The sequence below is a fragment of the Mus musculus genome, chromosome 10, assembly GCF_000001635.26.
Source record: "Mus musculus strain C57BL/6J chromosome 10, GRCm38.p6 C57BL/6J".
Lineage (NCBI taxonomy): Eukaryota > Metazoa > Chordata > Mammalia > Rodentia > Muridae > Mus > Mus musculus.
The window spans coordinates 70,579,242-70,593,249 of record NC_000076.6 but is presented as its reverse complement, the minus strand read 5'-3'; the positions used below and the strand labels follow the sequence as shown (position 1 = coordinate 70,593,249).

Genomic DNA, 14,008 nt, shown 5'->3' with positions numbered 1-14,008 from the left:
CTCTATAGTTCAGACTTTTTACCTGAATTGTCTCCCCGAAAAGGATGTGTTTTATACATATATCTTTGAGAAGAAAAATAATGTTTGGAAAGTTTCCAGCAGAAATGCAGAATACCTAAAGTCTAGTGATAGATGTTTTAGAATTATTAGTTGATAAAAAGAACTCTGCTGCTTTAAGGGAGATTGTGAAACAGAGGTCCCTTTTCTCATCAACATGAGGAGAGTGTTGAAATCTTGGGAGTCATTTTAGATGGATTACTATAAAGACAAGAAGCATTTGAGCTAAGGCAGTTAAAATCCAACTTTAGAAAACCACTTGGAAACATAGCAGCTGTTCTTCAGTTGTGTTCTCTGAAGAGGAGTTCTAGAACAGGGAGAACAATTAGTCATGGAAAATACCCAGGTCACTAGGGAGACCAGAACTTATGGGGAAGAAAGAGGTTTGTATTTGCCATCAGCTTTAGAGTGGTCTTTAAGGAGCTTTGCTCTATTTCACTCCCCGACGAAGAGTGAACACAGTCTGGGGAAGGCCAAAGTTGAATCCCAAAGATGAACTAAGTCTGCTGCAATCCAGGTTTGTTAAAGAATGCTAGCAAGAGTCTAATAGCTCAAAGTCGTGTCATAGCTACGATGGGACAAAGAGCATCTCAACTGCATATGTAGCTAGTTTGCCATTGTATGAACATTGGAACTGTGGTTGTGGTCCATTTACTAAGCTGCTCTGGGGATTCCCTGTTAATACTATTGGCTACAGTGGTAGAGGCAACTTCTATGGATACATCTTTTTGTTTTGTTTTCTGTACCATGGAGGGTTTTGCTACCTATGAATAGCATAGAAGGTTTATAGCTTCATTCACTAGTCATATGCCATTAAAGATAAGGCACACACAATTTTACTGTATACTTTGGTTTTGATGAAAACTTGTCTTCCATGAGTCAGAAGCTGATGAATTTCTCAGTCTTTAAAATTTTAAAAGCTACTGACTAAAGCCAACAAGAACCAAGATAATCTTGCACATTTATTATGTGACCAGTTCCTAATGGCAGTATTTTATGTCTATGATGTAAACCAGAAGTTAGTTATTATGGTCCTTGAGCCAGATTCCCAAGCCTGCCACCTCTTAATATATGTAAAACTATACTGGAACACAGACATGCCTGTTTTATATAAACATAATAAGTTTATATTTATAAATTTATTTTCTATTAATTACATATTATCTGTGACTACAGTGTTCTTAGAGAAGAGGTAACTGGCTGTGACAGAGACCACATAATCTACAAACCCACAAACCCTTTAAAATAGTTACTTTGTGACCATTAACTAAAGTATGCACTAACACCTACTATAAAACTGGCTGTGAGCTAACCCCTCTTGACAGGATAAAGATGTTGAAGTTTGTTAAAGAAAGTTGTAGACTGATTTACTTTTGCCTATTACCAAAGTTTTGAGATTATATACATTATTCAGAGATCCATAGGAACTTAAATAATGCAGTAGGTTAGTCCTGTGTAGGGTTACTCCAAGATGGATAGCCCTATATGTCTTCGCATCTGAGTTTAGGAAGGAATGTTTCTAAGTGCAGACATATACAAGTGTACTTACAATTCTAGTACTAATATGTTTTCAAGTGCCAGAGGTGTGTATCAACTCTGAAGACATGTTGTTATAGTAATAAATATTACTTATGATTTTTATACAGATCATATTCTTTATTCTAAACCATACTATTAAGAAGGAGTTGAGCCTGGCATGGTGAAACATGTATTCATTGTAGAGTCATTGTAGAACTTGGGAAGTAGAGGCAAGAGGATCAGGAATTCAAGGTCAGCCTGAGCTACATGACATCTAGCCTCAAACAGAATCAACATCTTACCATTTTGTTGTCTATAATCTACCTAACCATGTAGAGTAAAAGACGTTTTGAGAAAAAATTTCCTACCTGCCATTGCCTGATAAATGCAAGTTACTAAAAATGAAAATGAAAAAAAAATTATAAAGGTATCAGCACACAAAAATCAACTAATATTCTTTAAGTTTCTAAATGAGTGGCTTAGAGATTGACAGTTCACAGACCATCCTTAGTGGATGGAGCAACTGTCAAAGCAATACTAGAGAGCAGTGCCATTTTGTTCTCTGGGGATTCATTTATTTACAGGCCCTGATCTTCAGTAATTAATACGAGTCCTGCTTTAGGGCAGGAGAGATGATGGCTCAGCATTACAAGCACTGCCGTCTGGAGGACTCAGGTTTGTTTACCAGCACTTACATGGTGGCTCACAACCCTTTATAACTCCAGTTTCAGGGAATCCAAAAACTCCCACCCCTTCAGGCACTGCACACATGTGGTGCACAGACATGCATGTACACAAAACACCCTTACACATAAAATAAAGAGAAAACCTAAAAGAGGCCTACTTTGTTTCCTAGTGTTCTTCTACACGCTATTTTTTGCTATTTATTTGTATATGTGGTCCAACCTTAAGGGTTTATATTCAGAACAGTTAGAGGTAGAAGGAAGGCTCCCAGAATACATGTTTATTTGGATCCTGCATTCAAAGTAAGTCGAATAATGTGGAGAAAGAGTATTAAATAACTCTGCCATTGGTTTGGGAAGCAACATTTTTCTGGATGTTAAAAGTAAAATATCAGGGGAGGAAGTAGAAGACAAGCATTTCTGATAGAGATGAGAGCAGGCTGGATGCATGTGTGTGCTTACTCATGCTCACAGGGTACACTGGGTGGGAAGGAAGTGTGCCTGGGATAGGAGAGTATGCTAGAAGCTTCTTAGAGCTGGCTAACAAGTAATTTGTAATATACATATATGTATATGTAATGTGTAATACATATATTGTACATTGTATATGTATATTGTAAATGTATATTACATATTACATGTGCATATACATATATGTAATGTGCAATATATATATATATATATGTATGTGTGTGTATATATATATATATCTTGTAATCATGCCATAACCTAATGGTTCAGTTCCAAGTATAAGTTTATCTTGTTAGTAGATAGCTGCTCTCAAACTTTCTAATTGGTAGAGAACCTTTTTTGTCTTTTATTTTTCACTGCATTATAGGTCTAAAATTCTGATTCAGACAAAAAGGAATGGCAAACTGATTTTTTTTTTAGCCTTCTTTTCTTTCTCTGTGTATTCTTCAAGTTTGCTAATCTAGACTCACTGAGAAATAGTAAGTCTCCCACACTTGAATTATAAAGGGTGGAGTGTTTCATCAGGAGGGCAGTGACAATGTGTCAGTTTGGCTTTCATTGTCGATGTAATACTGCTTTATGAAAGTCACATACTATTGATCATATTTTAAGTGCTCATTCTTTAAGCTTTTCTTTATTAAGATTTCAGACCAATTTATATTGCTTGAATGTTGAATCTCATCTTTAATATATAGTTTATTACTGAAAAATTACTTGTATTTTATAAACATGGAAATATTGTGGACATATTTTCAGGCTAAGATTTTTTTAAAGATTTATTCATTTATTATATGTAAATACACTGTAGCTGTCTTTGTCTTCAGACACCCCAGAAGAGGGCATTAAATTTCATTACAGATGGTTGAGAGCCGCCATGTGGTTACTGGGATTTGAACTCAGGACCTTCAGAAGAGCAGTCAGTGCTTTTAACTGCTGAGCCATCTCTCCAGCCCTACTAAGGTTTCTTTTAGCTTTCTAAAAGATTTAGATAAATTTGTTTTTTCCAAGTTATTATATTTGAAAGATGCTGTTCAAAAATTTTAGTTGATAAAATTTTTATTTCCTCTGGAATATTCATATTTTGTTTCACAGCGCTGAGCTAATGATTTTTGATATTTTCTGTCTATAATATTATAGTTCGCTTGTGGAAAAATCATCTACACTATAAAAGAACAGTTTATATGTGATGATCCAACACTTTCAAACACCTTAATGTCTAATCCTTACCAATGACAACTACTTCATTATGAGATCTGATGGCGATTTACAAGAGCTGCCCCTCCTGATGTTTTTAACTTCATCTTCTCCCCTTAATGTTGTGTCTCAACATTTCTTAGTATCTCACTGATGGGGCATTAAAAATTGACTTTGACATTCATTCTTTCTCTGTTGTTTGGGGCTTTACCATTTTTAAATGTTTCAAAGCCACACGTGGAACTCTGCCACACAATCCCTGTTCTCATTCTGCGAATTCCGTAAAGATGTTAGCTAAACTCAGCATTTCAGTCTGTCAGGACTCTACTGAATACCTTCTGTAGTCTCTGCACTTGAAGACATGTATCAATGTTCTGTTTAACTTTTTAAATAAGAGCTTATTTAGTTAGCATATAGCTTGCAATACTAGAAATGCAAATTTAGTAATTTTTTAAAAAGCCATGGGTTATCTCTTTTCTTATGTGCTATGATGAGTTCATTTTTAACACATTTTAATTATCTGATTTATAAGAACTTCAGCCACTATTTTGCTGCAAAGTTCTGGAACTGTCAGAGAAAATATAATTGTCTTACAAAATATTTTCATATAAAACCCAAGGAAAATTTGTCAATTTTCATCACTATAGTGTAAATCCTGACCAAAAAAAAAAAAAAAGACTATTTTTATTTAGTTTTAGTAACAATTTCTGAAAGCTTATAGCAGATCTGTCTCATTTTAAACATAGCTGGCAGTGTGGTCAAGGATAGCTGAAAAATTAGCTGTAAGTAACAAACAATTTTGACATTTTAAACTAAGTTGGTCTCAATATATCCATGTAAACTTGTTCAGTGGTTCTTGAGTTGTTTTTTTTTTAAATCTAGAATGCATTTTAATTTTTACTATTATCCATGCTTCATATAGGTATTTTAAATATAGCTATACTCCAGGATTCATTACTGGTATAATTATAGAAGACTGAAGGATATTTAATCACACTGTAAACCCCAAGATTGTGTTATTTACTGGGAAAAAAAAACAGTAACAAAAAACCAAAACTATTCCTAGTTGTATTGTAGCTCAGTCCTAGCACATGCCTTTAATCCGAGAGCTTTCTGTTTATTGTCAACAGGATTAAGTAAAGTCAGCCTATAGGTCAAGAGGAGGGGCAAGCAACCAGTTGACAGGGAGTGAACATAGGGGAAAGAAAACAGAGAGAGTAATAGGAGATGAGAAGATGGATAGAGAGACAGCCCTACAGGAAGTAGAAGGGAGGGACGTTCAGTTTGAGAAGCATGAAAAAGGAGAGCTTCCTTCTGGGACATTGGTGGAGGAGGGAGGAGGAAGGTCAGCTGGGTGCTTTCTCTGCCTCTCAGAGCTAGCAGGCTTTCTTTCCCCCAGCATCTGGCTGCCACGTCTTTATTGGTAAAATCAAATGCTTGAGATTTTGTTAAAAGCAACAGAGGACACAAAAGTCATTCTGCTCTCTTAGCATATTGAATTTTTCTGCTGAAAGGAAGAACCCAATAGAAACACATGGACCTAGACTAAAAAAGAACTAAATGCTACATGCAAATGCCCAAAGTATTTTAGAAATTCAGTGGAGTGTGTATTTGTACATACTTGAATATAAACACTATGGGACAGAACCCCATCTTTTCAGATGCTGTGTAGTAGGCAACGTTTTCTTATTTGATATTTATTCCAAATCAGGTACTGCAGCCCAATTTGATATATGCTATTTGTGTCCCAGTTTTTAAAATAGCTTAAAATAATCACAAAGCTAAATGATGTTTGGTAATCCTTTAATCATCCCTGTATTTAAAAAGTTTAAATCTCTTGTCATTGGGTCTGATTCTCAAAATGTATTCTCAAAATGTATCCCCTGGAGGGCCTGTCTGAACACAGCTTTTAGGCCTCATTCCCTGAGTTTGTGATTGGTTGGCTCTGGGGTGGAGCCCAAGAATTTGTTTTTCTAACAAGTTTCCAGTTGAGCTCCTCTTAGTAATCCAGGGTCTCCACCTGGAGAAGCAGTGCTCTTAAAAAGCATGACCAAATGGTTCCTTAGGCTGGGGAACTATGTTAACCTGTGGTTCATTGCCCAGAGAAAGTGTCAGAGCCAGAGGGATTTGTAAAGAAAACAGGTTTATTTACGTCACTGATTCAATGACTGAAACCGTAAATAGCAGGATGCTGGATCTAGAAAGTGTTCACCTGGTTTTATTACCTCATGGCACATGGCATCGTGACAGGAGGGTGGGGTGGGGGAGTGTCACATGGCAAGACAGGAAGCCATGAAGAAACCAGGGAGGTCTTTATAACAACCCTTTTATAAGAACTAACCAGGGCCCAGAAGTCCTTTAATTTTTCCTGGAGAAGTGACCCTGGTGACCTAAATGACCTCTCACTAAGTCCCACCTCTTAAAAGGTCCCATCATGCCTTTTACATTTTGTTTGTTTGTATGTTTATTTTTGTGATTGTGGGCATATGTAATGCTTATGTGAAGGTCTGAGGACAACTTATGAGAATTGGTTCCCTCCTTTTGTCATATGGACCCAAAAGATGGAACTCAGGTCATCACCCTTGGTGGCAAGTGAACTTATCCACCTAGCAATCTAATTGGTCCCAACTTCACTGAGTATTGTTGCACTCCTAACATATGAACCCTTAGGGGACAAACTACACCCAAACCTTTGGAAGAAGTCTGTGCATACTTGGGTTTTAGGAACTACTCTGGCATCCAATGACCAATGAACTCACACATCCCAATTTTAAAGAATAAATTGTCAATGTATTTAGAGATCATCAGTAGAGTCAAGTCCCCTGTGATGCTACATGTCCCTAGTCCCAGCACTCAGGAAGCACAGACTGATGGATCTCTTGAGTTTGGACACAGCAAGTCCCAGGCTGGCCTGTGAGTACTCATAGTAATCCAGGGTCTACACCTGAAGAAGCAGTTCTCTGAGAAGCATGACCAAATGGTTTCTTAGGCTGGGAAACTATATTAACCCATGGTCCATTGCCCTGAGGAAGTACCAGAGCCAGAGGAATTTGTATCCCCCTCAAAAAGAGTGCTGTAGTTAATCAACATTTGAAGCAAACATCTGTGAGCTTTGTGATTATTTGACAGGATGGTATATGAAATAAAAGTTGATGATGGCTTAATGTGCTAGATTGGGGGTTGGATATTTTTTGATACAAGTAAATAAGATTGGAATGGTTAAGTGAAGGGAATCTGAAAGAATATACTCAGTAATAAGTGATTGAAGTCATCTGAACAACTGGGATTTGAAATGTCTGTGATGTACCTAGAAAAACAAAAACAAGAACCATCTGGAAGAAAGACTGTTAGAAACATCCACCTGATTCTCCTAGGAAGAGAGGGTGAGGACAAGGGAAACTTGGTGGTCTGTCCCAAGCTGCTTAGTCGACCTCCGTCTCCTTACAAAGGAGACCTTTTAGTCCTCTCGATTTTAGTCAGTGTTCATAATTAAGCATGGAAGTGATTAGATAGGAGGCTGGTGCCTAGTTGGTTGGTTGGTTTGTCATCTAAAAACTTTTGATATAGTTCTTTATAGAAATGGTATTGCTATGGAACAGTTAACATGGAAACAATGACCTAAGCCCTTGTAACACAGAGATTTCCCTACTTTTAAATGGTAAGCTTTTCATGTTTACTGTGGAAGACACCAGATTTTTTTCTCTCTTAGCAGTATAGTCTGATGAAGCAAATATTAATTCATAAAACAATTGATTGGCAGAAAAATAATGGTACCAGAAGGAAGTTAAAGGGAAACTAAGATATTTGCCAAAGCTGTTTTTGAAGTTCCTGTTTGAACACACATTTCTTCTTCTTTTTTTAATGTGTTTTGGTGTTTTGCTTTCATGTATGTCTGTGTGAGGGCATCAGCCCCCCCTAGAACTGAATTTACAGACAGCTGTGAACTGCCATGTGGTTGCTGGGGATTGAACTCAGGACCTCTGGAAGAACAGCCTCTGAGCCATCTCTCCAGCTCCCTTCAATATTTATTTCTAACATATCCTTTTGCCCTCCATCTCTCAATTTGAGTGTTCAGTGGGGTATTTGTTTAGTGCTAGTATCTTTTTACACTTAAATTTTGTTCTTACAGATTATTTTAAAATAAATCTTTTACTCTATTTAACAAGCATCTTTTTGCATAACATTTTGTATGTCATGATCAGGCATTTGGATCTATTGTCTTCTGGTGCAACTTATCTTTCCTGGGACTTAAACTTTAAAACTTTAATAGACCTTTCTAAGGTATTTTTAGTGCTTACAAAAAAAAAAAAAAAAAAAAAAAAAAAGGAAGTTCAATTGAGCAGAAACTATTGATTTTGGAAACTAATATTTAAGCCACTTGCTTTGTTAAAAGCTTTGCTCATGAAATTCTAATGACACAATTTACAGCAATAAGATTTGAACTTGAAATAATGATAAATAAATCATCAGATACAGTGCAGTCACTTCTAGCAGCAGAACATGCTTTGTCTGGGATGTAGATTCCTGTTCACCCCTGTGCACACCCTCTGCAGCTTCACAAACACTCGGTAAGAGTCTCATCTGGATCACCTGCTGAGCCTTCCCTCGCACCTCTCCTTCATAGTCTAAAGACTTCTCCAGTCGTCTTTGCCTGTGGTTTAATACTTTCTGGTCTTAATTTTCTGACATGCAAATACCTCTTAAGACTCGTTATTATGTAATATTTTAGTGACAATAGTACACGTGTTTCTAGGTATACATCCATGCTGTTTACACAGATCGTTTGTGTCTTATTTTCATTGTGCTTTAAAATGCAGATGTACTTTAAGATCATATATCTGAAACATAAACTTATAAAATATACTAATGATGGAACAGGTTTTTTCCCCTAAATTGTGATCTCTTTCAATGCTTCTGAAGAATTTGGCAGAAATGCAAAATGGCAATGAAGTGGAATGCCAGCTAGTTACTAATACCTAGTACTAGTTACTCATTCTCTAGTATTAAAAAAAAGAAACTCCATGGGATTTGGCCCCTGCCTCCTACCCCAGCCATATTTCTAACCACTTTAATTAAATTGTTTTAACCTTTTTTTTTTTTGCATTTTCTTTAATAGTCTAGGGTCACCTTTGAAAGTTTGGGAACATTTATAGAAAACCCTTATTCAAAAAATTGTTTTGGGGGAGGGTGGAGTGGTGGCTCAGAGGTTAAGAGTGCTTGCTGCTCTTTCAGAAGACCAGAGTTCAGTCCCTAACACCTACACTGGGCATGTCTTCACTACATGTAGCTTCAGCTACAGGGGACATAACACCCTCTTTCTGGCCTTGATGAGTAGCTAAATTCATGTGCACACACAGACACACAAATACACTTACAAAAATACAAAAAAAAAAAACTTTTTAAAAAAGGGATAGTTTTGAATCTAGCTAAGTATGGTTATACACACTTGTAATCTCAAGACTCATAAAGCTTAGGTAAGAGGATCCTAAAGTTAAGACCATTGTGGGCTCATTGTCGAGTTCCAGGCCAGGCAAGCTACACAGTGAGATCTTATATACCTATGAATAAATGAATCAATGGATGATTGTTTTTATGTTAGAAAACCAATTGAAGCATGAGGAGAAATAGATCTTAAAAAAAAACAGCACTGGAAGTAAAGCATTGTAAGATACAGAACACAGCCTTCATGTAGGAAAAAAAATGAGATTCTAGAAAAATAACAAAAGATTATTAACCGGCATTAGTTGTTGAAGTAATATATATAAATTTTATGGATGGTGTAGTTCAGTAATATTAGAGCCATTTGCTATAGGACAGAATACTGGGTTTGGGAGTAATTTGGAGAAAAACAATTTAATGCTATGTTTCAGATTCTTTTAGATTTGAAGTGTCTTTGAAACACAACATGAAATGGAGCATATGGCTATCACACTGCATTTCTACCATGGCTGAAGGTTTGTTGTTCACTCTGAAAGGTGGCATTCATCAGGAAAGTCTTCAGCAGACCCTGAGACACACTGAGATACACTAGGTTTTAACGTGGCAAAGTTCTCAAGGGTGGGAAGGAGTAGGTGCCAGAGGAAAAGATCTCATGCATCACTTACCTAATTCTAAAACAATCCATGCCTTGAGACCCAGGTGACCAAGGAAGCTACCAAGAGAAAAGCATACACATTTATTGGATAGGCATTTAGTATAACAAAGGGCTTTTAGAAATGAGGGCATAAGAAAATGAGAAATCTGTGTGTATTTTATGCTCAGTGTGATGAAATAAGTCACTGTAGAGGGGACTGGACAAGGGGAGGAGGAGGTGACCCATGGTGAGGTTTGGTTGTTCAAATTCTTCTCTGGATCTTCAGAGATAATGACATTCTTTCCTTCTAGATATAGGGAAGATACTTCAGGAATGAGTCTTAAAACCTACTTTGGAAGAATGTCAGAATTTTTCTGCTGGTGGAAGAGGGTTACTTCGAGTGTTCCCTCCAGTGCAAGTGTGCATGAGGTAGCATGTCCTAAGCCCCATCAGAGGAGAGTCAGAGGAGGACTGAGAAGGAGCTGCTGCTGCCATCTGACAAGAGGAGATTTGCTGGAGTTCTAGAGACTGAAACTAAATTTGACCGAGCTTAAGAGTTAGTAAGAAAAGAGAGAGAGAAAAAAAAAGAGTTAGTAAGAATTTAAAAAAAAGGGGGGGGGGAATTTCCTGAGAAATTTAGTTATGAAGGAAAGCAAATAACTTATCTGGAAAAAGATGTGTAGCAGTAAGGGTTTAAATTTTGCATATAGACACATAAGTATGTTTCTAGACTGTGATACACAATTTCGAAAGCATGGACCACAGTGTGTCATAATCTCATCTCTAATCCTCTTGTACTGATGAATAGCCAACAAATATACATGTCTGTTGAATATAAGTCACAACCTTCTGTCAGCATAAATGGTTTGATTTTTTTAATCTAGTCTGAGCCTGAGACTAACTTCAAAATGTATATATTTACTATTACAGTTTTACAGTGATGTGGTTTGGATATTGACAAGGGGTCGACTTGTGATAGTTAATTTTAACTGTCAGCTGGCCTGCATTTAGAATCACTTAGGAGACAGATTTCTGGACCTGTCTGTGAGGACTTCTTCAGAGAGGTTTAATTGAGTAAGGGGAGGCTAGTGCTAAATGCAGGTAGCTCGAGCAAGGGTCTGGAACCTGGGACCTAATAGGAGGGAGGAAAGAGAAAGCCTGTTGGGCACCAGCACCAGCATCAGCACCAGCTGCTTTCTGACTGTGGGTGAGCACAGTGGGACCAAGGCCTCATGCTCCCGCTGCTGTGCCTTTCTCAGCATGCTAGACTGCCTTTCCTCAAATGGTGAGCCAAAAATAAATCCTCATCCTTCCTCTCTGAGTTGCTTGTTAGGTGTTTGGTCACAGTGAATAGAAAAGTAATGCACAGATTTCCTTAGCAAGACTACTTTTGCCTTCTATAGCCTGTAGTTGGCAGGCGATAGTACACTGTAGTGCCTTCTACCAAAAGACATTATCGCCTGTATTTGTTTTGAAACTGAGACACCTTTTAACCATCAAGTATGAAGGGAATTTGAAGTGATAGGGGAAATGAACCATCTGTTCCCGTTGGGGAAGTTAGATGTCATTGGGCTTATCAACTTTGTGACAGCTCTCTGAGCACAGCCTCGTTTTTAAGGGAAAACACATTAGAGTGCAGTAGATTGTCTTGTTTACGTTGGCATGGTGAAAAATCAGAAAACTATAAAAATAACTAAGTAATTTGTCAATAACAGCACTTAAATGTTTTAAGGTGCAGTTTTAATTTTTTTCAAGGGCATAAAGATGTCCATCTTCATTTTCTCTGTAGTAGACACTGTGGTTTTTACATGTAGAAGCTCCTTCCCTTGGAGGGTCTCAGATGCTCCTGTGCCTTCTGGTCTCTGTGGCTAGTATACTGCTATTGTACACTGCATTTTAAAACACTTTATACAGAATTATCTCATGATAGAAGGGTAAATATGGAAAACAACTACCCAAAATGGGATACATACTGAATTATCTTTTAAAATCATTTAATTAAAAATATTCTCAAATACAACCATAAAGATTCATAACAAGAAAGTAAAAAAAGAGGGAATGTTAAATCAGGTTTCCCCCAATGGAGGAGCTAGAGAAAGTACCCAAGGAGCTGAAGGGATCTGCAATCCTATAGGTGGAACAACAATATGAACTAGCCAATACCCCCCGCCCCTGAGCTCGTGTCTCTAGCTGCATATGAATCAGAAGATGGCCTAGTTGGCCATCAGTGGAAAGAGAGGCCCATTAGTCGTGCAAACTTTATATGCCTCAGTACAGGGGAATGCCAGGGCCAAGAAGTGGGAGTAGGTGGGTAGGGGAGTGGGTGGGGGAGCGTGTGGGGGACTTTTGGGATAGCATTGGAAATGTAAATAAAATAAATACCCAATTTTTTTTTTAAAAAAAGGAAGAAGTGGGAGTGGGTGGGTAGGGGAGTGGGGGGTAGGGTCTGAGGAACTTTTGGGATAGCATTTGAAATGTAAATGAAGACAATACCTAATTAAAAAATAAAATAAAATATTAAGCAAAAAAAAAATCAGGTTTTCCTGGATAAATATAATAGCATTGCATCATGCCTGCCTCATTTGAAAACTGGTTTTTTAAAATACTTAGTCCTTTCTACCCAGGAACCCAGGTATGTTGCGGATGTCAACTTTCAACCAAGAGAAAACTTACATTCTGTTCAGTCATTGTTACTTTGCAGTTGACAAACAATAATAATAATAATAATAATAATAATAAATATGTTGTAGTATTAACTTATGTTTCCCTGAAATTAATCTCATTTGTATACATACCAGTAGCCTGTGTCATCCAAGCCCCTTGGCTAAGGACTGTTAGTTAACTAGCTGGTCACTTACTTTGTTGGGAGTGCATATTTATGTTATTGTTATAGGCAGCAATGGATCCAGATTTTATGTGTGTCAAAGTTTTTGCAATGTGGGTGCCTTGAGAAAAGCAGCATACTATTTTGAATATAAGAAATATAAGTGAGGGTCTCTTAAACTGTAAGCTTCGTTGGCTTCCTGATCAATTTACCTGTCCTGTGAACACAAATAATCTAAGTAATCTCAAATCATGGAACCAAAGGTAACATCTCAATCTCTGATTCCAAAACAGACACGATAGGGGAGAGTGGTGTAGATGAGAAGGCTCTGGCCTGTCTGTATATAGGTACTGTCCACGCCAGAGGAGAGAGAGAGAGAGAGAGAGAGAGAGAGAGAGAGAGAGAGAGCGCATATGAAAAATGAAAATTGGATTATTCAGAAGAATGGGAGTTAATGGGCAAAATATGTGAAATGATTCAGCTAAGGCTACACAACATTCCAGTGAGACACTGCATGGTTGATCCTCAGTGAACTGAACTTTTGCAAGGAAATAATGACAAAAGAATCCTGAATACAAGGATATTTAATCACGAGGGAGTAGAAAATACGTCCAACAAATAAACATTAAAAGCTCAAGAAAACCCAGGGGCTGGAGAGAAGGCTCAGCAGTTACGAGAACTGGTTCTTCCAGGAGAGCCAGGTTCAGTTCCCAGCACCCACATGGCTCAGCTCGCAATCATTAAAACCCCAATTCCAGGGGATCCTCCACTTTGTTCAGTTGTCTTTAAGTTCAAGAAAACTAAGCTTGACAAAATGGTAACTCAAGTGATTCATATATCAGAGCTAGAAGTGACTTTGAATTCTCATGCAAACCATTTCTAGTCTATTGATTAAGGAGAGTGAATGATAGGAGATCCCTCCTGCCCCCAGAATGCAAATAGTTCTAGAGCAGGTAAGTTAGACCATCTGGAGGTAATTTGATGGTTATAAGCCCACCCTTGAAATGCTCCAGCACTTGGTTTGAAATGGCTTTTATACCAGTTGTTAGGCACTGACCACATTATGAAAAGTCTTTGAATGTCCCTTATTCCCTCATTTGTTAGAATGGAGATGATACTGATACTTGTCATAAACTTCCTTAGGAATTGAAACCAGGGCTGGAGAGATGGCTTAGTAGTTAAGAGCAC

General features: G+C 37.5%; 1 protein-coding gene across 3 annotated transcripts in view; it reads left to right on the top strand.

Moving 5' to 3' along the window:
* Positions 1-14,008, top strand: part of Phyhipl (phytanoyl-CoA hydroxylase interacting protein-like) — a 41,606-nt gene that overhangs the window by 6,042 nt on the left and 21,556 nt on the right. Inside the window, exon 1 of one of the 3 annotated variants that reach the window (XM_006514112.3) lies at positions 66-440. The exons of 1 other annotated variant lie outside the window; for it this stretch is intronic. In XM_006514112.3, coding sequence (XP_006514175.1) covers positions 389-440 — 52 coding nt within the window. In that variant the 5' untranslated portion in view covers positions 66-388. Of the gene's footprint in view, positions 1-65; positions 575-14,008 lie in introns of those variants that run through there. One more of the 3 variants, NM_001162846.1, reaches the window with a different exon arrangement.